At 44.7% G+C, this 24918-nt stretch overlaps 1 protein-coding gene across 3 annotated transcripts in view; it reads right to left on the bottom strand.

The window, feature by feature from the left end:
• The window catches only part of PFKFB4 (6-phosphofructo-2-kinase/fructose-2,6-biphosphatase 4), a 305232-nt gene that overhangs the window by 106450 nt on the left and 173864 nt on the right, over positions 1 to 24918 (bottom strand). For all 3 annotated transcript variants that reach the window (XM_078661631.1, XM_078661629.1, XM_078661630.1), the window contains exon 2: positions 153 to 269. In XM_078661631.1, coding sequence (XP_078517757.1) covers positions 153 to 269 — 117 coding nt within the window. The remainder of the gene's footprint in view (positions 1 to 152; positions 270 to 24918) is intronic.

Below are 24918 nucleotides of genomic sequence, written 5' to 3'. Positions count from 1 at the left end.
TAAGGGACACGTAATAAATAGGAAAGGTTGTGGAGAGAGGATCCAGAGAACATATTCTGCAATTTCACCGGCGGAGAGATTTGGTTCTGGGACAGAAGGCAATGTTAATACATAATTGAAACTGGTGCTGGGAAGAGTTGCAAAGTGCTTACCTTTGGTAGGTACTCCAATCCAATTTAGATAGCGTGTTAATTTTTTGGAGATGTAGGTTTTTCCTCTGGCAGGAAGACCTACCATGACAATTAGAGTAGGGCAATTGGTCATGCATACTGAAAAAGAAAAAAAAAACAACTTGGCATTAATACTAAAGCTGAACAACTGCTGTAGCTGTGAAACTTACAAATAACGAAGATATGGCTACAAGCAAAGCTGTAACTGAAATAAGTGCGACTGTTAAACCACTTCGTTATAATTGTGCAAAAAAATTGCCAAGAACAAACAGTGGCCAAACTACGCCATTAAAATGCATGGAAACAAACTAATAGCATTCATTGTTATTTTGCCTAGAAAAATCAGCATGTCACTTTATGCAGATGTTTTGTGAAGATCTGCAAGCCGGCAACCTCCACTTCAGAACACTGCTGAACATAAAGTTGGAATAAAAGCTGTCAAATAGATGTTGCAACTCAGTGGAATAGAGGGGCTCTCCTCCATGCAGAAATCATCTGCTACTGCCCAGTGACAGCATCATCAGTAAAAATATTAAATCAGAACAACTACATTTTAAGAGTTGTTTAGAAATGCCAGAAGATTCGAATGTTCTGGACCCCTACCAGAGGACAGCAGTAGTATTGGGCACTAAAGTCCCACTGTTCGGCCTTCATTAAATTTGCTCTTCGAGAAATTAACGTTTCGGTTGGGATGTAACTGAGAAGATGATTCTACCACGAACGTATTGGGATGCTTCGCAGCAATCCCATTAAATTCAGGTGCATGATGTAGCGCGTACTCAATTTGATAATTGAATCAGAATGGTTTCATCTGAAAATCTATTAACAGACAGACTAGTCAAGGACGCAAAGCTTTGAAGACTTTGCAAACAGTTGGTGAACTTTTTTAGTAGGCTCATGAAACAAGAATTTAGCTGTACCAATATCAGGCCTCTTCTCAATTCTACCCAGTGTTCAGTCTGTAGAAGCGGGAAGATGTTTTTCAACAAATGCATAGATGCTTGTCTGTCTCCTTCAGGACAACATGATTTCTAATCAAAAGTGGGTTTTGCAACATGGCCTGGGGTGGGTTTGAGGGGAATAAACAGCCCAGCCAGGCGATGGTAGGGTGCATAAGCAACGTGACCGGGGTTGAGGGAATAAGCAACACGGCCACGGGGAGTCTACTGGATGGGTGGGAGGGGGGAAATTAGCATCACAGCCAGAAAGGGGTGGGTGGAAGGAATAAGCAACACAGTTTTGGGAGGGGGAATAAGCTACACTGCTAGGGGAATAAGCAACACTGCTGGTGGGGGCGGGTGAAAGGGTGAATATGGAGCTCTGCCGAGGCGGTGAGTCAGGTATGAGGGGGAATAAGCAGTGTGGCCTTAGGGAATAAGCAACATGGCTGAGGCGGGTTGGTAGAGGAATAGGCAACATGGTTGAGTGACAGATAATAAACAACATGGCCATGGGTGGAGTGGTAGGGAAATAAGTAACACCGCTGGGGAATAAGCAATGCGTTCAGATGGGGAATAAGCAGCGCGGCCAAGTGGTGGGGGGGTAGTTGGGACGAATTAACACTGCTGTGTGGGGATCAAAAAACAACACAGCCGAGGTTGGGGGCATGGTGTGGGGATGCGGGTGTTAAGCATTGGGCAGGGGTTAGGAGGAATCGAATAAACAACACAGCTATGGGAGGGGTAATACGCAGCCAAGTTTGGGGTGGGCGTGGGGAAAAAAAAGACCCTGCGAGGGGGGTTTATAAGAAAACAAAATGGCATTAGGGGTCGAACACCGCAGCTGAAGAGAGTCTCTGAATACACAACACAGAGAGAATAAAAAACAATATGCCTGAAGGGTGGGGTGGGTCGGTGCAAGAGGACTAAACAAAAGCATCAAGTGCCAATTTGTGTAGATTAAAGTTCTAGGAATCTATTTACTTCTACCAGCATACTTTTTTTTACATTAGTACGAACAGTCATCATTCCTATCCTAAGCGTAACAACTGCCCCGCTACTTTAAAGGACATTTCTAAAATGGATGCTGTAACTGCAATTCACAATCATTTCCAGAAATCCATGTACAAGGAAATGCAGCCACATTTCACAATTTGCCCAAAGAGACTTCATTAGATGCTAGTGGTACACCGTAAGCCGTTTAGGAATCCTGTTTTCACACAGAACGTTCTGTGGGCAGGAGGGTAAGACAGGTTAGCCAGACATATTAGCCAGCTGGGATCCAGCTGCAGAGATTTGCAGTCAGACGTTTGAATCAACGTTGATAAAGTTGGCTAGATAAGAGAACACATTCTTAAAGTTATAAGACATGATTTGGTTTGGATGCAAGCTATGTCAATGGTCAGAATTATAATCACTCTACTACTACAACACGTGGGTAGGTGAAAAAAAACAAAAAAAGGACTGGTTAAATCACTTTATAAACCATTTCCGGGCCAGCCATGGCTCCTAAAGTCACCTTTAAGTTATGTGACAACCCTCAAGAAGATTCCTGGCAGCATACCAAGTAAAAATCTTTTTTTTTAATTACTCAAATGTTTATGCAATCAAAAGTTACATGGTCCAACACTTTTCGAGATGCATTTGTAATGAAGTAGCAACAAAAGTTAATACCTTAATATAGCGATTCTCTTTTAAGATCACCGATTTCCAAAATATGGATGTACTTTCATAAACTAACCTTCAATACAATATCTAAATTTAGGGGTGTCGCAGTCTTAGATAAAACAACAGAGGACCCTGTCAAATTAAATTAGGAGAGGGACTGAGAACACAAATCGGATCTAACAAGCTGTTGTAACTCTACGCATGGTTATGGAAGGTCAGAGAAAAAACAACCAAGCCCTTATTAAAGTGAATTTAATAACAAATTGTCCTTCATTCGTATACTATCAGCCCTACTGCAATGATCTTCAGTGTATACCGCTGGGTGCACATATGGTCACAACCAGCCAACTTACATTCTCGAAGTCACTTGAAACCCACCTTTTCTAGCAGCTCCTACATAACATAAGGCCCCACCGCTTAATCATGCGCTAGACAGCCACGATAGAACCATCAACTTCGACTTTCTTCAGCCCACTATAAACTGAATCCCACTGACTTAGTAGCTTTTCCAATGTGTTACCAAATAAGCAGCACAATAATGCACATTTGTGATGAATAGAAACACATACCAAAATCAAGAGCTGGCAAAGCCAATAATTATGGCATTGACTGCCAACCATTTGGCCTTCCCTTTCGCTTTCCAATGCTTATTTTATTAGTGAATGCTTTTTGTATTAAGGCACATATTGTATGAAAATTCCATAATATTTTTTTTAAGTTAATCCCGCATTGCACCAGTACTCCAGGCTCTGATGGGACTACTTATTGTGCATTGAACAGGAGCAGAATACAGTCCGATAAGCCGATGGCTGAAATGGGCTGAGCATGTGGCATGTGCTGTATGTTGTAGTTGGTGGATGTACAATGAAAATGACACTTCAGCTGGTCAAAGGATGAAAATAACTAGTTGAAAGGCTATGCAAGTATACATAGTACATTTTTATTAAAACCAAGAGGGTTGGGTACAGCAGATCTAACAAGCATTTGCATGAGTTTGAGCTATTGGCGTTATAAATAGCAATGCATTTTATTCATATGTTTTGGTAATTGCAAGCGGTGCATAAACGCACGCTATATAGGTTTTCTGAACACAAGTAAAATGCATTGTCATTTATAATGCCAATAGCTCAAACTGTGGCAAACGCGGGACCTATTGCATTGAAATTGCTTTTTTTGTTGTTGTTAATGGTGTCCTGGTTCTCCTCAGTGGCTGCAATTGAACTCCTGTTTGAAAACAACAATGATTAATATTAAAGCATTGCGTCCTTGGTAACACGGAGTCCTGTTGGAAGCTTATCGGTATGGCGGCATAAACAAGTGTTGTTTAATAAGTCACCGGATGCCAGTTACACCAACATAAAAATTAGTTTTCTTGCTCTTTTGCGATTGAACAACATAGGGTTTATCTAACTATTTGGACAGCCATGTCTTCTGTAGCATCAGGTTGGTTAGCATGTGGTTCCAAATTCGACACGCAAGTTTTATTGACCACTATTTATTAATACGCTAAACAATGTCTTTTTTCTGCAAAAGTAGAGACAGTGCAGATACCTCGTGTGGCTGAATAATGCCAAGTGAAAACCTAGGCTCAAATCCCAGCGTCCCCGCTTAGCCAAATTGTGTGATCCTGGGCAAACCACGCAACAGTGTAGTGCCTCATGTTTCTACACTGCCAAATTTGGAAACCACCAGAAGTGATTCTCTTCATGTTGTACACTGTAGAAACTCCATTCAAATATGTTTAAAGATACTAAAATGTTTTTCAGTATATGAGGCCAGACTATAAGCGGGGTTGGGCCATGGACTAGGGTGTGCAAATGATTTTTCTAGATTGCCCCACTGTACGTGCACTGATGTATTTAAAGCGTTGTGGAAATGTGTTTCTGCCCCTCTCACATCGCTCTGCTTCATGCCATGCTCGACGCATTTCACGCACATCATTATAGGGCCCACAAAGACACCCAAGAAAACACTGATTCTGCCAACTAAGCACAAAAAGAGTAACGGTTTACACAAATGACTAAAAAGCACTCTGAAGCCTGGATCGTCATAGAAAGCGCTATTGAAAAGAATTCAGGAAAAATATTACTTTAAGTTGTTTTGCTCAGTGCTGCGTCAAACAGACTGGCACGCATAGTTCCGCACCCCTCAACGATACGCAGAATGTGTAATTAGAATGTGTTTCAGAGATGTACACCTCTTTCCGTTCTGCCTGCAGGCCCACACATACTATACACATATTCTATAGCTTTCAGCATACACCGAACTGTCCGTCAATACTTAAATTGGCGGCCTTATTAGTACATAACCTATTATTACTCTGGTAATTGAGATCAGAGGATGAAAGACCAAACCAGCCCCGCTTGGGTTTCAGCCTGTGACTGACAGGCAGACAAATCCCAGCAGGAAGGGCTGAACCTACCTGGCTAGCCTACTGGCTGAAATCGCTTCCTACTGGAATGAGAATACTCTACAACCATCTAGAATTCCGGCTCTTCTCCCAAGAAAATAACTAGGTTATAGCTAATTCCTAAGTGGTTGTTTTCCTCAGAGCAACAAGCAGAGAAGTCTCTTTCTCAACACTATGTCAGTTCCTCCACGGTTGCATGAGGACTGTAGACATGCTTCAGTCAATACACCTTGATTCTGTTGTGCAACAGAACAGAATAGACAGAGGTGCGAACAAGGTGTGAAAAAAAAAAGAAAGATGAACATCTGTGGTGGGGAGGCTGGAGTACCGAACAGAGACAGGACAGTGAGGGGAAACAAGCATATGTGTCGCAGGAGTGATGCGAGACAGAAGTGCGGGGAGACGGGAAACAGGATGATGGGAGACATGAGTTGGAAGAGAAGGAAGGGGTGAGGAGAGACAGGAGGAGTAAAAGAGAACTGAAGGTTGAAAAGAGACAGAAGGCGTTGAAGGGACAGGGAAAGAGACAGGAGGAAGTTGAAGATAAATGGCGGAGAAACGTGAAAAATTGGGAGACAATGAGGAAAAGAGTCAGGAGGTGTTTGGGGATATAGGTGTCCTGAGAAGAGACATGTGGGGTGAGGATAAGTGGGAATAGGCGAGGGGTGCAATGAAGGATCCGGGGAGGGACGAGAGACAAAAGTGAGGAAAGACAAAGAGTGGCGGAAAAACTGCGGACAGACGTTGAAGGGAGACAGAAAAAGAGAGACTGTAGATGTCTGGGATTAAGGTGAGGCGAGACGGGAGAGTTGATAACAGACAGGAGAAAAAACGAAAATAAAGAGGAGGGCGCCGAGTCGAAGGAGAGTAACTGGGAGATTACGAGGGAGAGGAGAGGGGCGGAGACAGGGCGAGCGTGCGAGAGAGGGGAGGGAGACTGAGGGGCGGAGCTGCTGCTGGCGGTGAGAGGCCCTCAGGCAGGCCGGAGAGGAGATACCGGAGGCCGGGTAGCACATGCCCCCTGTCCCCGTGAGCACCAGAGCCGCAGCACCGGGAGAAGACACTGGAAGGAGTAACTCAGGGAGAGAGAACTGCACTGGGAGCAGGAGCGTGGGGATCGGGAGCACCAGCGACGTGAGCACTGGGGACAGGAGCAGTCAAAAGACAAAGGGCATTCGGCCTAAAAGAGCAAGCAATGAGAAACATTTTGTTTCTAATGTGTAGATATTTAACAACAAAGCGATCCCGAAGGCGATCGCTCTTGTAAAAAATATTAAAACATTTTAAAAAACATGCCAGCGAGTGGTGCGCGCGCCACATGTGCTTTCAATTATCGCGCCCGAGTCTGGGCACGATAATTGAAACCACATGAGCTTTGGTGTGCGTAACGGACACCAATAGGCCATGGGCGGAGCAATGCGCACGCCTTTGGCCTATTTTTTTTTTTTGTACTTGTATAGCGCACAGCTACCCGCAGTGGGTTTCCCGGCGCTTGTACGAATACCGCAAGGGAACCCTTCCTGGCTTTCCCTGTGAAGTGTCCACTCCTGGGCACCCCCATGGTGCAGACCAGGCATCCCTCGCGTTGTGGGGGCCGTTGTGGAGACTAAGCAAGCTATTGCCCAGAGTTGCAGCGTGGGACCCATGATCAGAACAGGCACTGAGGCGAGAATATCCAGTGAGGGGAATTAATGAGCCCGAGACCCGCCGAGGCGGGAATCGAACCCTGGTCCCTGGCCAGAGCCCTGCATCGAGGTCTGCCTGCTCTAACCATTGAGCCACACTTCTCCATTGCTCCATTGCGTGCTCTCTTGAAACAAAACACACACTCAAAGCCCAATTACAGAACACAAAACAAAAAACACACGCACGAGCGTGTGCAATTCCAGGGTCCATTTCTGAACGCGGGCAAAAGGACTCTCGCTGCGCGAGCACTGCTACCAGTGCAACGCAGTGCGCGAGTCCTAAAAAGGGTAAAATACTAAATATATGTGTACCTTTCTTTTTCAAGAGACTTTAACAAAGCCAACCTTCCACACCAACAGCCCGGTTTGTCTTAAGACGGTCTGGTATGGGTGTACTGACTAACTTCACCACAGGCCACTTTTATCTCACTACCCTCCTCAACATCCTTTCACTTTTCACTCAGTCACTCCATTGCGACATACGTGTGGCACTGCAAATACCACTCCACATGATTTTACGTAATGGTGAACCAGAACTCTTATTACTACATTTAGGTTAAAATTAATGATATAAAGAAAGGAAGGAACGGATTGGAAGACTAAAAAATAAACTTGTGGCAGGGTTTTCAGCTTATTCCATTTGTTAAAAACACATTTAAATATGTGTTGAAAGATCCAGGATTGTGAAACCCGGTGCAATGTGATGCAAATTATATATCAACATTCCAGAAAGTGTGTTCAATGTCTACCAAGCTAGGAGGCTGAATGTGAGGCCAGTCGTTGTGCAAGTTAACATGGAAATGGTACAAAACACATCCTCGCCGTGTACATGCTGCAGTAAAAGCTCCAATTTGTACATCCATACATTTTACTGTATTAGATGCGTGGATTATAATTGGAGACTTCTAGTTTCAGCAGTAGTGCTTTTATGGGAGGCAGGTGAGAACCCAATTGTTACCGTATTTCTGTGACGCATGCACAAACAAACAAATGAAACACGACATTTGATTGTGGAATATGCACACTGATCCTACACATACAAGGAGGACTACATATTGCCTTCTGATGATTTGCTTTTCTGTATACTCACCAAGTCATTTGCATCTTACAATACAATTGCAACCCAACGTTTTGTGGTTTCAGACCTTAGAAGGCCCTCTCTACTTACATTTTTTTGCTTAAATCTTTTTTTTTTTCATTGTAACAACATTCACAAGTAAATGGGAAGAGCATTGCGTATAATGCACATGAATAGAGCAAGTAATGTCGGCATTTGACATATACAATAATAAGGCTTATATTGACATTTCTAGGAAATACATTACTCAATCATTGTACATTTGCCTGGTTACAGCTGACTATCAGCCACAAAGCCAGGAATGAGGACAATATGATACCAAACTTGGCTCACCCCGGGTCTCCACCACCCTTCATCGATCCCTGTAAGAATAGTGAAGTAAGACAATATCATTGTGCACAATTCCCATTAATGCACTCTCTTACCTTCAAATCCTTCTATACGGACAACCATTTCATGCAGCTAGACAAAATAAAATGTATATACCTCAAAGGAGAAGATTAAACAACCTTCTTGAGTGAGCCACTCCACCCACCCTCTAAGCATTCATTGAGTGGATGGATTTAGAAGCAAAAATATCTTTTGGCATAAAGTAATTAGAGAGCTGTGTAAAGACTACGTGCACACACCTAAGCATGAACATTTTAGAGGGACAACATGCTGGTAACCACTATGCATACACAGTTCCTTTACAGACATGTCCAGATTCAAAAACTGGTCCCATCGATACAAGTTCGAGAAAAGGAGAGAGGCAGAACAGGAGGACCAGGCCACATGCACAACTTCGTGTTGCTTATTTCTGGCCTGGCCATCCTTGCAGCAGAAAGGAGAGGGAGCACTCTAAACACCTCAAAATCCATTGACTCCCATAGCATTTGTGTTCAGAGACTGAAGCCTAGACAGATATTAATATGTAGAGGCCTGATATGGACGTCAAGCATGTGCATGCACTGAATAAAGGGAAGAAGTGAACTTGCGTATCCATTGTTAAATCTGGCGGAGCACGCAGGACCTGTAATGCTGAAGGGGTCCTAGGAAGCTTGTTTCCGGAACCAGGGAAGGCATGGCTTGGCAGTTCGGGCTGGACTGTTCCCATGAGGCACAGGGTCAGACTGATTTGCATATGGCCATGTCTGAACTGGGGTGGCAGAGTGGGCTAAAGAACGGTGATGGATCAAACCCAGATCTGTTGACTGGGTGTGAAATGTTTGATTGGTTCAGATGCTCCGTCCATCACCACCCCCTTTTGTACTGCTTTGTTTGCAATAAGTTGTCAGGGTATGCTCAGACGTGAGTCACTTGCTCACTTTGCCACTGGATTCAAGCAAGCCTGGCGGAAGACGGCTGAAATACCAGAAACCGGTCCTAGGAAGCTTGTTTCCGGTCCAGGGAAGGCATGGCTTGGCAGTTCGGGCTGGACTGTTCCCATGAGGCACATGGTCAGACTGATTTTCATATGGCCATGTCTAAACTGGGGTGGCAGAGTGGCCTAAAGAACGGTGATGGATTAAACCCAGGTCTGTTGACTGGGTGTGAGTGTTTGAATGGTTCAGATGCTCCGTCCATCACCTCCCCCTTTTGTACCGCGAGAAAGGAGAGAGGGAGAACAGGTGGACCAGGCCACAAGCACAACTTCGTGTTGCTTATTTCTGGCCTGGCCATCCTTACAGCAGAAAGGAGAGGGAGCACTCTAAACACCTCAATATCCATTGACTCCCATAGCATGTGTGTTCAGAGACTGAAGCCTGGACAGATATTAGTATGTACAGGCCTGATCGGGCCGCCAAGCATGTGGATGCACTGAATAAAGGGAAGAAGTGAACTTGCGTATCCATTGTTAAACCTGGCAGAGCACGCAGGACCTGTAATGCTGAAGGGGACATTTTTGTACCAGATCAGGTCTGTGCGTCATTTGTACAGAAATAGAAAGGGGTGGTGCTTAGGCGCACACCTGAACACATTCCTTCCTGAATAAGGAATGCAGATAGATACGCACCTGACAACATACCGACCCTGCTGCCCTCGAACCTAAGCATTCCTTTTGCATGCAATGTATTTAAGGGGTGAAAATTGGCACCTGCAGTGCGTTTTATGCATGAGCAGTTACTCTTCCCTGAATCTGTCAGAGTGTCCAAATCATATCTTTGTGAGATGACAAATTGACCTGAAAACCAAGAACGGACGAAAAAAAGTCCTTTTAAATAGAGATATTAATAGTATATCAAAGACGCAGTGTACCATTCAGCATGCGGATGCTAGAATTAGATGCACTGGGGATTGCAATACCTAAACGAACATTATGTCAGGCTGAATAGGCAGAATCACCTGCAAAATTACCCGAGACAGTGGCAGACAATGTAAAAGCCTGCTTTGCTCCCTTCTGAATGAACAAGGTGGAACATTAAATGAACGAAACCCAAGGCCAGCCAGCAAGGGCAATGCAGTGAAAGCTGAGCATTTCTGAGCATTCAGCAGATTCTCTGCTTCGGGCCATGAAACGTCATTACTGAGCAGCGCCATCTCAGTGACTTAAACAGGGGACAAACTGAGGTTGCTCAAGCGCGTGAAAGTGTACCCAGGCAAACCTTAAACAAGCATTGGCATAGCCAATAGGTCTCGCATTTACGCGACTTTGAACTATTGGTATTGTAAATGACAATGGCTTTAGTTTTGTTTTCGTATTTTTGTTTTAACCCCTTAAGTGCTGCCGTCGGCCAACGGTCGTCACGGGCACTACCTCCCCAGTGCTGCGTGCGACCGCTGGACGTCCAGTTCAGCACCGGATAATGGACAGCGCAGCACTGGGGAGGTTTGTTTACTAGCTCCCAAGTGGTTAATAACGAAAAAATAAATAAAAAGCATTGTTATTTGCAATGTCAATAGCTCAAACTTGCATACATGCGAGACCTATTGTATTGCAAATGCTTGTTCAGGAAACAGACGAGAAAGAATGAGCGGAAGTGAAAGCAGAGCGAGGCCAACAAAGGGAGGGGCAGGGCTCCTTAATGGAGCTGGGATGGGGGGGGGGGGGGGGGGGGGGTGGGTCTTCTTAGTGAGGTGTGTCAACAGCAGCACTTCAAGCAAACAGTGGTGGCCAGCTGTCCATACTGATGAGCTATCGCCAGCTATAGCCAGGCATGGGTGAATCCCATAATCAAAAAACCAAACTTAGATCCGACAAAACCTGATAACTATAGGCCCATATCTCTGCTGCCATGGCCTGCCAAGATTGCTGAGTCCTACGTAAATACCATCCTCACGGCACACCTCTATGCCAATAATATCTTGGACGCCTCCCAGCATGGTTTCCGTGCAGATCACAGCACGTAGACGGCACTTCTTAGTGTTACAGAACATCTCAGATCCATCAGAGATTCCGGTCAAACGGCAGCGCTGATCCTGCTCGACCTCAGCGCTGCCTTTGATACGGTCTCCCATGAGGTGCTTATGTACAGACTGGAGGCAGCAGGGGTGAAGAACGCAGCTCTGGCCTGGTTTAAAGCATTTCTGTCAGACAGATCTTTTCAGGTAGCTACTCCACCATTTGTCTCTAAAAAGTGTAACATAATGCAGGGAGTACCTCAGGGCTCAGCGCTCAGCCCAACACTCTTTAATCTATATGTTCAACCACTAGCTGAGGTCGCCAAAAGGTGGGACCTTTCCATCGTGTCATACGCTGACGATACTCAGCTGGTGGTAACATTGAGTGATGACAACGGAGCAGGAGCACTGAATTTTAAACATGGCCTCACTGCAGTAACTGAGTGGCTGACGGCCAATTACTTACAACTTAACGCCGACAAAACGGAGGTGTTAATAGTAGGAAAAAATACCGAAGCCTGGGGAAAGGACTGGTGGCCTGATACTCTTGGCTCCCCCCCTGACCCCAATACAGAGGTAAAAAACCTGGGGGTGTGGTTCGACTCAACCTTGAGTTTTGTTAGCCACACAAAAAAAGTAGCTGCCACAAGCTTTGGTATCCTGCGTAACTTACGACCTATATTAAAATTCTTCGACCCCTCCACACGTCAGGTAATCATCCAAGCCACAATCCTTTCCCGCTTAGACTATGCTAACTCCTTACTCCTGGGAGCCAATCAAGCGGAAAAAAAACGTTTGCAGCGCATCCAAAATGCGGCAGCGCGGGCCCTAACAGGGCTTCCCCGGTTCGAGTCTGTAACCAAGACCTTGGCAAAACTGCACTGGTTACCGGTGGAAAAGAGAATCAATTTCAAGGCCCTGTGCTTGGCCTTTAAGATTTTAAAAAAATCTCTACCTCCCATGCTATGTCATCTCATGACGCAGTACACTCCGAATAGAGCTCTCAGATCAGAAGGAAAAAATCTGGTCATAATTCCCCGTGTCAGACTCGCCCGCACTGGAGGACGTTCCTTTCAATACATGGCTGCCAAACTATGGAACGCACTACCTTTGTGGATCCGTAGTATAAATGACCTTCTTACCTTCAGAAAGGCATTAAAGACCCACCTGTTGTGCTAAGTTGACCTGATAGCCTGTCTGAATGTTGTGCACTCTCCTGTCTAGTCCAGCGCCAGGACGCCCCTTCGCTGGGGCAGCCGCCGCGCTATATAAGCAGATGTAACATAACATAACATAACATCACATTTCTTCAGTTGTGATCCGAGTTTATAAAGGGCACTGGTAGATCAGACGAACAGTGATGAAAAGTGGTTGATACTTTTAACAAGACCTGTCCTTCTAGTTAACAGCACTATGTATTCTCAGATTTATAATACAGTGTCTTTCAAGAAACACGCTTACTACTATTGTCCAGTAATCCCAGATTTTACAGATGTACAGTGTGGTAGCTGAAGTTCCATTCAACTTTAAAAAACACTATTCTTTGAGGAACTTTTTGGAGACAACTATCTTCAAGGGCGCCTTTCTCCCTCTCAGAAATGCTATAGAGGACATTTACTAAATTTATGTCTGACAGCACAATTTCTGCAAATTCCTTAACTCCACTGGTGTTCCCATATCAGTGACTCAACTATTCGTGTCTACATAATATTCAAGAACATGGCTCTGTTGTGTACAGTACCAATATAAATACCATTCATTAAAACGTGTTTTCTGCCTCTGTTACTTGTGTGCAACAATCTATGTTATACAGCACAATCACTGTCAATTGCCCAGTGCGCATCAACTGAAACACACAAAAAACTCAAACAAAATACAAAAATATTCTCTTGCTTAGGGAGGGGGAGGGGCGGGAGGTTCTGGAGGTAGGGGAATGTGCAGCCCAGTCCGGTCCTGTCAATAAATCCAGACTATATGTCTGGCCTATTATCTCGCCACCCTGAGGCTGCTGTGAAGTAACACCACAAACTGATGCCATATATTGTCCGATTTACTATCCCAACTGGTCTATACTTGTGTATGGACATTCTACTTCTTACAATAAATCTTAAATCTGGCAGCAAGTAACGGCATAAAGTGCAAAAATAAAGCTCGTACCGTAATGTCACATCATAAGGCACCCACTGTCAAGAGAATACTAACAAACACTGGGCAGTTGGTGACATCGTTTAGTACATTCAAATACGGAGGATGTAGCTGCAGAATACGTGGCGGTTGGCGGCATTAGAAAGCACCCAAATTCCACAGATAAATCTACAGGTTAACCTGGCAGCAGCTGATAAGGTAGCATAGGGCACTAAAATAACGCTAGACAAAGGGTCGATATATGTAGCAGACACAACAAGTAGGTAAAGACTGTTTTACAGAGCAACAGACCGAAAGGGCTGCTAAGATTCATTTGGGAAGGACCTGATTTGTTGCCCCAGACATCTTTCCTCCCCACATTACCCTCAAGAAACAAAATGGTGGGGGCGTGGCTTGCAGCCACCGAGAATATTTATGCCACTTATCTGCACCAAAACGATGGTTGTGCTGGTGTGGGACTACCCCCTCTTACTGGTCGATGCTGGCGATTATCAAGACGGCTGTGCAGAGATTGATGCCCCTCTCTGCAAGTGACGCTGTAAGGGCTGTAGTGGCGGCCTCCTGAAGCGGCAGATCAGGCCTCAGAGGTGGCGGCGGAAAACTGATCCGGGAGTGCCTGGGGGGGGGTCTGTAGGTGGCGTGGACTGCAGCGGAGGCTTGACGGCTGAAGTGTAGTGAGTGGGTCTGAGCCGCGAGCACAGCAGCTGAAGGCGGGGTCATATCGAACAGCCTGAGGTGTGTGTGATCCTTCGTGGAGGTGGCAAGGGGACAGAAGAGTGAAAGGGCTGCAAGGAGGTATAATAATAATAATAAAAAGAGCCACAATGGATCAAGGGAGCAGCAGGGCAGGGGGAGAAAGGAGGGGTGATTTTGCGAGGCTTCTGGCGGGGGGTGGGGGGGGGGGAGAAAGGAGGGGCAGCGGAATGCGTGCGAGGGGAGGAGAAGTGTGGCAGGCAGATGTGCGGCCTGGTGAGGGGGCGGGAATGCGAGCCTGGTGGGGGCAGGCGGATTAGGGAGATGCTCGTGCGGTCACGTGACCCGCTTTGTGGCCACGTGACCTCACATGCACTGTGAAGAAACGCCAGTGGTTTCACTAGACGATCGAGCACTTGAATTCGATCCTATCCATTCCTGCGGAATGGGACAGGCTCGACCTAAAAACGACAATCAATGGGCTACACTACAACTTCTATGAATATACTGAAGATCTGACATACTGCTTACTCACCGCTTCAATCCATATCTGAACAAGTTACTTCTCTATTCCTTTCACACGCTTCCCCCACTCTTCTGTTCCCACCTTCCTTCCACTTTAGAAGATGATAAACTCTGTACCAATCAGGATACTATTATGACACCCTACCAAACTGTTTTTTCCCCTCAATGTTGTACTGTAAGGAGATCTAGTTCTCTAAAGTCTACCACCTGTCTTTGGGAGCAGCACCACAATAGAAATACGAAAAATTTATAAACATGAATAGAAATTGAATGCATGTCAGTGTCAGACATGGCATGGCTGTAAACTAGTTGCAACAACAATTTGCAATGCAATAGGTCTCGCATTTGCGAGAGTTTAAGCTATTGGCATTGTAAATGATAATGCCTTTTATTTAGGTTTTAAAAACCAACACATAAATAAAAGGCATTGTCGTTTACAATGGACAAGAGCTCAAATTGTTGCAAATGCGAGACCTATTGCATTGCACACCCAAAGCGATCTGGCCAAAGAGGGCCTAAAAGGGCTGAAATTGGATCATAAACTCAAAGCTGCTCTGAACTGGGGCCCTCAAAATACATTTGTCCCCGGGCCCCCAGAATCTTGAAAGAGGTCACTTTTGGAGAATTGGGGGCGGGGGTTGTAGAAAGGAAAAAGAATGGGAAGTGACTCTTCCTGCAAACGCGCACGGATCCCACAATGGGAAAGGACCAGGGTGCGTATTTGTAGCTGGTTTGTAATATGAAAGGTGTTTGCTGGTGCAGCTGGGCGTGAAGCTCATTTACCACAATAAATCACCCGTATTTTTGAGATTACACTGGATGATTAAATAAGTCACGAGTTATGTTAGTTACTTACTATAGAGCACCACATTCACCTTGGCCGTTCTCTTGGCGCTATGTGAAGTTGAACATACACAGGAATTCAAAATAAACTTACAACTCATCTGCTAGTGACATTAGGGGATCTGGCGGTTTATAAAATACCTCCTTGAATGCATCGATTCATAAAATGAAACGAGGGGTCAATTAAAAGTTTTATTATAATCAGTAGTTTTAGAATACAAGTGCTTCTATAGTGTACATTCTGCCAGTGATATGGCCTTGCAGCGCTAAAAGGAACATAGGGCTTTGACGCTGCACTTGTGTGGTGTGAAGCGCTAGATAAATAAGTTATTTTAAAACAGGTGAGGAAAGTGGTGGTATAAAGCACAACCGGTTTTCACAGGACCATAAACCCCAATCTCTTGGAAATGTGCCCACACACTTCACTGATGAGCGGTAAAAATGTAGGATTTTCAGTATTTTACTGACTGAGATTATGGATGAAGCAGGATCAATTATGAGACTTAATAGAAAAAAGCAAGCGAAGCGAGCGAGCAGTTAAATGTTTAAAGGAGTCGCCGTTTTTAATAAAACTTGCTTTGGACATCTATATATTTTAAGACCGAAAAATATAGATTAGCCGCATCCCACAGTAGGAAAAGTTAACACTGGTATAGACCAAAAATATTCATAATAAACATCCTATTCGAAAACAGCTGTAGGGCTTTGTGGGGATTGGGAGCTGAAGAGCTCACCTCGTTCAGGTGGAAGATAAGTTATTTGTAGTTTTTGTAAAGCGCTATGCGGGGCCATTCAGTTACTTCGGAATGCCGAGTACACACAGACACATTAAAACAAGCAGTGAGAAAAAAAAAAAAAGATGTCCGGTAATTCTTTGGAACGCATAATCGAAATGCATTAAAATTGTGCATTCCAAAGCAGTGCCAGCCATCTTATATGCTGATCTTAGGGGGCGTAAAGTGCTGGCCAACCTTCAGGATGGCAATCAGGATTCGAGTCTCGGAGACTCATTATCCTGAGTTTCTGTGTAAAGTAAAGTGCTCAGATACCTGTTAAATTTCAAAACAAAGAAAAAACCTAACAAACAGGCGAAATACGGATTGAAACGTATGGAGTGCAGGTAATAAATTTAACAAGCAATCGACACCGGAGTGGAGAGGGAGAATCGCCTCCTTCAGCCCGTGCCCCGTAGCTGTTTCTGGCTGGTTTGAATGCTGTATATGGTGCATGTAAAATAAGTGCCGTGGTCCGTGAAGGGCGCCATGGTGATAAAGACAAGTTGTTGCCATTGTAGAATATCGCGCTTCACTGCCGGAATGTCTTTTGGGACTTACAAAATGAAAGTAAAAGCGCGCATGACGCGGGGCTGCAACCAGGAAGTTTGGCATCCTTGCCCGTGACGAGGGCGGGGCCTGTGAAGCAGCCGGAAGAGGCTGGTGTGGCTCATTGATGCGGGGCTCCCGTGAGGAAGGGAGAGCCCCGCGGTAGCGGTCGAAGTCCTGGGAAGTCCTGGGAAGTCCCGGGTCCCAGGAGGGGACCCAGATGAAGTGGAGAGGCGGGGTCTGTTTCTGTAGGGCTCCACTAGGCCGAGGGAGCCCCTGCAGGGCGTCGCATGGGTACCCCGCGCAGGCCGCCGAGGAGGGAGGAAATGGAGTCTCTGCACAGCAGCCCGGTGAGGGAGGCTGCATGCTGGCACTAGCGAGTGCCTGTCCTGAGCGGTCCCCCCATTGCGGGCCACTCCATCAAGGGCATATTTTATTTTAAGCGCCAGTGCGCTGCCACGTCTTGGGCATTTTGTGTATTTCACGCCGTGTGGACGGAAGGGGGACAGGAGATGTGCACATTCCATGACTGTACGTGAGTGCTGACCCACGCGTTCACATTTCCAGTCCGTCCTGCGCGTGCCCATCTCCTGTCTCCCTTCCCGAGGCAAGTCAGTGGCAATAGATCTCGCTGGCGACAACGCTTTCGCGCTGCGGTCGCCAGGTGAGACCTAAAAATAAGACTGCAACCTAATCTGGTCTGCCTCATCTTTACCAGTCTATGAGACACTATACCACCAAGACTGTGGCCCATCTTCAAAGTCTATAAGCTGGAGTACCTTCGGTTTAATCGCGGCGCAGACTACTCAGCCTCCACCATGATCAAACCCCTCTGATGGCCCTATGGAGTAAAGGCCAACGGAGGCAGACACCTAATTCCGCCAGCCTAATTTCAATGGGTGAATTTAAAGGTCAGTTATCACTTCCCATCACCACGAGAAAAAAGGTGGCAGTAAGGGGCAGTGAAAATTGCTAAATGCTCCCAACGGAGAGGGGAGCATTTTCTTTTTTATGTTCAAAAGAAAATCCCATTATGGGATTTTTTTTATGAGAAAAAGAAGAACAGTTTTGTGCACAGCTCCGCCATGTTAGAGCCATGCACCAAACTGTAAACAGCTTTGACAGGAACCACCGTGACGGCGGCTCTGCCAATGGTTTGGAAATGACAGCAATTCTGACTGCTCGTCAACCAATGGGTGGATAGGGGGGGGCTGAAGCAGTACCTCACTCACTGATCAAAGAGTGACTTTGGAATGAACAGCCATTGACATGCCTCTCTTTCCAACATCCCAATTTTAAAATTGACTGGCTCGTCTGTACCCCCAACTCTGTATGAAGGTTGGTGTTCGAGGTTACTAACCGGTCAGTAGGTATGTTTGGACGGGAAGTCCATATGCAACAGTAGGTGTCCATGGCTGCTTGTACTTCAGCGTGAATGGGTGCTTGGATGTCGCCTGGTGTTGAAGTCTAGACCTATTTTGGTCAGGGTGTGCACAGGTGCATGTGGCAGCCTGTGAGCATGAGCCTTTGTAAAGGACGGAGCAGGGTTTCACAAAAATAAAAACCTGCTCGGATTGAACCCTCCGTAACATTCATTAACAGTGTGCTGTAAAATTTGTATTAATTAATGGTAAAATAAGGGGAAATGCTTTTGCGCATTGTGTGAACTAATGCATAAAAACTAGGCCACCTGTGCTTTGATAAGAAGACTAATGCTGTTTTAGTGCACGATTAATAATATTTTGCTAGAAATAACAAGGATTGTGCATGGGTTAGCGTAATGCTGGGATGGTGTGCAATGAAATTACATTACATGAAAATAATAATGTTATGTGTTTGTTTTATGTAGAAAAAGCAAACATGGGCCTACTCTTCTGCATGCAGGTTTGGGGATAACATTTGGCAGAAAAATAAAAATGACCATAGAGGCTTTTGAAATGAGAAGAGAGAACGCAAAGCTTCTGAATAATAACTTTTGTGGTGTGCTGTATGACTGCCAAGCTACAGAAAAGAAATGTTTATAAACAAATGGAAGTGTGCAACTTCCTCACGAGATGGCAGAAGCAAACAAAGGAAGCGCAGAGATTTGCAACATGTAGTGAACTGAAGGAAATATGAACTATGATTGCGTTCAAAATTATTTCCTGGGAAGGTCCGTCGTAATGTTGAAAGTTTAAGACAAAAGGACATTGAATAAAACAGTCATGCTGAGAGTGGGGTGACAGAACACGCCCATCCTTAGCCATTGAGAGACGGAGTTTATTCTCATATTGAAACAAATGTGGGATTGACATTTGGGTTTTAGGGTATAAATGAGGTGCCCGATGGGCACAGGGTGTTGGTGTTGGTCAGCTAGCAGGAGATCATCGCTTAGCTGTTTCCAGATAGAGGTCTACCTATTTCCGGACTAAATCTTTGCCACTCGACTCTTCTTGAGGGGCCTTGCTGCCCTTTGGCCAGAGGGTAGATTTCCCGGTTTCTTATTTGGGTTAGTATAGATAATATTCTGAATTTGCAAATGCATTTTCTCTTCTCGTCCATCCACTCCTTCAATGCATTGTTTATTTGAAATGAGTTTGTTTCTATACATTGCTAATGTTTTCTCTCCGTGATAATCTACGATTTGTGTGACTGTACCTGATGAGCTTTTCCATTTCACATTATTTACGATAAAATACATACCGAGTTTGTTATTATTTAGTAGTATTTATAAGTACATATTATTGCTATCAACTTCTCAACACTAAAAAGGTTCATCGCCACAGTTATATACATATTGAATGGAAAATATGCAGGTTCTATTTGGTAAGTTGGATATTAACCTACATCACACTGACACCCAGCGTGAAGGGATTACTTGGGTGAAGTAAATGGGCCTTTGTTTGTGTAGGAATTATTTTTCCCTGATCGCTGGATCATATATATGGTGCTTTGTCTGTGGTCTTGTCCTATGTGTGGATGGATGCTCTGTGTCTGTGTACATTCACACTTCAAAAGACAACCTACTAGGTTTTTCAATGCGTTTTAGTTTTTTCGTTTTTCAGATTTGATACATCCTTTGACCTATTAAAATGAGCACAAATGGGGTAAAAAGCAAGAAGAGATCTCTGCCAGCTACAGAAAAGAACAGGCAGTATAGCAACAGTATTGGGGAAACAAATGGAAATCATTCAGATGAACAGACTGCCACAGGAAAAATACACGGCTTCACAAGACGACAACTATCCAGCATGAAAACATTTAACATTAATTGTAATGAACAGGTCGGACAGTCTAGAGCAGCAGGTGATGGCACTTGGATATTCTGCTGTAACGGAGGTGACAACAGGGGGGGTTGTCAGAGGAATCAGTACTGGATTTTTCGCTCTTCAGCTCCTTTGGGAGTAACATCAGACACCGCATACTTATTTGAGGCTAATAAGATGAGCTCTCACTGATGTGCAAGGGCAACTCAAACGTGGCATTGATTTTCTGTGAAATCAAAACAATAATTAGTCCTGATGAGAGAAATTGCAGGTGGATCCCAATGTCATTCAGATGACACGGTGGTTTTAAAACATAGGAGTAGCTAACCTTATGGTAGTGTTAAATGCGGAAGTAGGTAAAGCAACGTGAAAGGGATGAGGCGGTGTTTATTTATTTATTTATTTATCTAAGAAGCTTATAAAGCGCGCAGCTAACCCCGGAGGGGGTGTCCCGGCGCTACAGAATACATGCCAGCAGATAAGGGAGAAAAAAAACGGAAAATTGCTTTAAGAGGTGGTGAACATCCAGGTCTTACGTTTGCGGCGGAACACTAGCTCCGACTCAACAAACCTGAGATCCAGTGGGAGGCTATTCCACAGTTTGGCAGCCGCCACACCAAACGTTCTGCCCCCGCTCCTGGCTAGGCGAAATCTGGGTACCATCAGAAGACGTAGGCTGTTTGATCTCAGCGCTCTGACAGATACGGATAATTTGAGTCTTTTGCTCAGATAGACCGGGCCTGATCCGTTAAGAGCGCGAAAGGCAAGGATCAAAACTTTAAACTGGATGCGACAGGAGATGGGAAGCCAATGCAATTCTTTCCGATAAGCTGCTACCGAGTGGCGGAAAGGGATATTTCCAATTAGTCTTGCGGCAGTGTTTTGTACAACTTGTAGCCTTTCAATGAGATAGAGAGGGGCACCAGCATAGAGACTGTTGGCATAATCTAGATGCGACGTAATCAGGGCATGGACAATAGTCTTACGGGAGTCCAAAGGAAGGTAAGGAAAAATCTTCCTGATCATACGTAGTTTGCCAAAGCAGGCAGATGTAACATTGTTGATCTGGGCCTTACAAGACATGGTATTATCAAATTGGAAGCCCAGATTACGAGCTGATTGGACTGGGATCGGGGGGGGATTCAGAACAGTAGGCCATCACAGAGTAGCGGGCGGAACGGTTTTGTGGTTAAAAAATAAAACCTCAGTTTTGTCAGTGTTCAGGACCAGATGGTTGGTGGCCATCCAAGACCAGATGTTGGCAAGGCAGTTGCGGAAGTTGGAAAAGTGGGTGTCAGAGTGATCACTAAAAGAAAACACAAGCTGTGTATCATCAGCGTAAGAGATCACCCTGACACCCCACGACTCAACCACCCTGGCAAGCGGTCCTAGATAGATATTGAACAAAAGAGGGCTCAAAGCCGAGCCCTGAGGCACTCCACACAAGAGAGGTTTAGCCTCTGACTCAAAGGGCCGAAGAACTAACCTCCGAGTCCGCCCTGTAAGAAATGATCTAATCCAGGCCAGTACAGTGCCTCCAATTCCCAACTGCTGCAACCGGTCCAGTAGGATATCGTGGGACACCGTATCGAAAGCGGCGGACAGGTCGAGAAGGACCAACATGGCCTCCTCTCCCCTGTCCACACACCCACGAATCGTCTCCGAAACCTCCAGCAGGGCGGTCTCCGTGCTGTAGCCGGTTCTAAATCCCGACTGTGAGTCATGCAGCAGCTTATTAGCTTCTGGGTAATTGGCCAATTGCCTCTGGAACACCTTTTCCAAAATCTTAGCTGGTTTGGGAAGAAGGGATATCGGGCGGTAATTACAAAATTGTGAGGGATCCGCATCCGATTTTTTCAGAATGGGGACCAGCATAGCCTGTTTCCAAGCGGAGGGGAATTGACCCAGACTTAGCGAGGAGTTCCAAATGGAAAGAAGAGGGTCGGTTAGAACCGGAGCTAGGTTACCCATTACCTTAGCTGGGACTGGATCCAATGGTGACCCTGAACTAACTTGAACAAGTAGTTTAGAGGCCGTTTCGAGAGTAAGCTCCTCAAACGAATTAAATGAGCATTGCTGAGAGTCAAATACAGCAGTCAAAGGAGGGGACAGAACTGGTTCAAATGAGGAAGATAATTTAATGATTTTGTCCTGAAAAAAGTCAGAAAGCCCGTTGCAGAGGGCCTGACTGGAAGAGCTCTGGGCCTTCATAGCGGGTGGATTAACAAAATCCTTCACTATCTTGAAGAGGGTTTTGGTAGAATTCTCAGCCTTCTTAATTAACTGAGAGAAGTAACCTCTCATCGTGGAGCGTTTTAATTTTTGAAATTTATTCAGGGCAGATTTATATATTGTTTTAGACTCAGGATCATAGGTCTGCCGCCATTTACGTTCCAGCTGTTTACAGCGACTCTTTTCCTCTCGCAAAGTGGGAGAGAACCACGGAGCAGAGGGCCGAGATCTAGCGGAAGAGATGGGGTTTAATGGGGAGATGACATCAAGTGCAGCAGAAAGAGCGGAATTATAACTAACTATTTCCTCATTGAGGTCCATAGAAGAATTAAACTGATAGGAGAAACAGGAATCGAAGGCATCACAAGTGACTTTATGCCATTTTCGTGCCTTCTCTCCATTCAGGCTAGAAGGGGGGGGGAAGGGGGGGGGGATAGAAATATCAAAAGGGAGGAGAAAGTGGTCTGACCAGGCAAGGGGCAGTGCAGGAAGGGAGGTAACATGAGGGTGGTTAGTGAATATAAGGTCAAGAGTATGGCCTGCTGTATGTGTCGGGCCCTGAATTAATTGGGACAAAGTTAGTCCTTGCAAGGTTTCAATTAAGCGAGACGCTTGAGTGCAGGATGAGTCATCAACATGTAAGTTGAAATCTCCTAACACCGTAAAATAAGCGTGTCTTAGGGAGAGGTCTGCTATTGTGTGCAACAGGGTGGTAAGTGAGGACGCAGATGCAGTGGGGGGATTGTATACCAGAGTGCCTGCTAAAATAATAGTGGCAGAATCCAGGATTGTGAAGTACAAAGCTTCAAAAAGTCTCAAATTAGTACGTTTCTTAACGGTCAGGTTAAGATGTGATTTTATGATAATAGCAAGGCCCCCTCCAGTTTTGTCATTATCACGATTGACAGCCACCAATCGATAGCCCGGGGGAGTGGCCAAGTAAATATCGGGTTTAGACGTGTCTTTTATCCATGTTTCAGTAAGAAATAGGATGTCCCAGTCCTGGGTGTCAAGAGATAACCATATCTCATTGGCGTGCCGAGGCAGGGAGCGACAGTTGACTAGAGCCGCCTTTATCAACCTAGGGGGACTCGGATGTTTGGTGATCTTCAATGAAGAGGGGCGATAGTTCTGCAGAGAGGTAATAGCAAACTCACAGGATGAACAGTTGTAGGGGAAACCAAAGTACCAAAGTACACATAACTAATGTGGTATTTAGTCCAGTTCTACAGACTACAGCTTAGGAATCATAGACAGAGACAGAAGGCAGATACCCACAATGGTACATGTTCAAACCAACAATTAACAACAAGGGTAGCTCAAAATTTAAACACAAGTGCGTGGTGGAATGTAGGAAAAGGACGATATGCTAATGAATACATTTAAATTGAGGTAAATCCAAGTTCTCAGTGACAGGTGCAAAACTTGAGTCTTCCTTTAAGAGGTAAACAAAGCGTATTCCAAATCAGAAAGATTTTAATAGTCTCCCTGTTAATTTGTTTTTAAAGGTTTTTTGTTTATTATAAGTTTAAGGTGGTTATATTAGTCTCTACAGTTCGAAGATTTGCAATCGTGCACTAAACAAACTTGCTTATAAGACCCGTCCTCAACCTTGAAAATAAACAACATACAAGTATCACTCGATCTGTGCAAGGTTTATATAATGCTGTTCTTTTACTGTGTCAAAGTTACAAAACCGGGATTAAAGAGAACTAGATACAAAGGGGTTAAATCAATGCAAGTAAGATACAATAAATAAGGGTTATGTTCCTCAAGTGATCACAACACACAATATGAGTCAAGCAGTACTCTGAAAATAACATGAAATTCGACCTTTACACTAGCAATAAAACTGCCAGGGCAGGGTTATAGTTTACCTGCTGCCAAAAGAATATTTTACACAGTATGATGGTTCACATTATCACCATAAGAACAATCAAAGCCAACCGCCTCTCAGAAACCCACATTAGATTTACTTCGAAGAATTGCACTGACATTACACTCAACAGTGCGATTTAATTTGAGACGATCTCTCTAGATGGGCCTCGTCCTCTGTGATAGGGTTCTTTTGTTTCCTTATTACTTCCAAGTGTAACTAAACAGCGTGCATATTTGCTTTTTACTGTTCTTGTTATTAACTAGCTTATTTTTTTATGTAAGACTTCCATAGGAACTCTGTACTGTGAAAAAAATTCTACATCCGATTATTCGCTGCAATGACGTAGAAAAAGTGGGGAATAAGTTATTTCCCACCGTTGCTAAGTCATAAAAGAATTTCAGGCTGAACTTACAGGGCTCTCGGATCCTGTCAATGCAGCTGTGGTTCAAGCAAGCATTGGGAGGAAGCGCATCAGGGAAAGTAAGCACAGAGGTTGGTGGATGTGAGGCACAAAAATAACAAGCATTTTCAATGCAATAGGTCTCGCAATTGCGAGATTTTAAGCTATTGACATTGTAAATAATAACGCCTTTTATTTATGTGTTTTTCAAAGCAGCACATATACAAAAGGCATTATCATTTCTAATGCTAATGCAAATGCCAACATTAAAGTGAAAGGCGTATGGGGCGGTTTTACACACAGTGTAAAACTAAATAGACAAAGAAAGCTTTTGTAAGGTGGCCGCTAAAGTGAAAGCGGCCAA

Source organism: Lissotriton helveticus, chromosome 9 (genome assembly GCF_964261635.1).
Source record: "Lissotriton helveticus chromosome 9, aLisHel1.1, whole genome shotgun sequence".
In the NCBI taxonomy this organism is placed as follows: Eukaryota; Metazoa; Chordata; class Amphibia; order Caudata; family Salamandridae; genus Lissotriton; species Lissotriton helveticus.
This window is presented reverse-complemented; position numbering and strand designations above follow the sequence as displayed.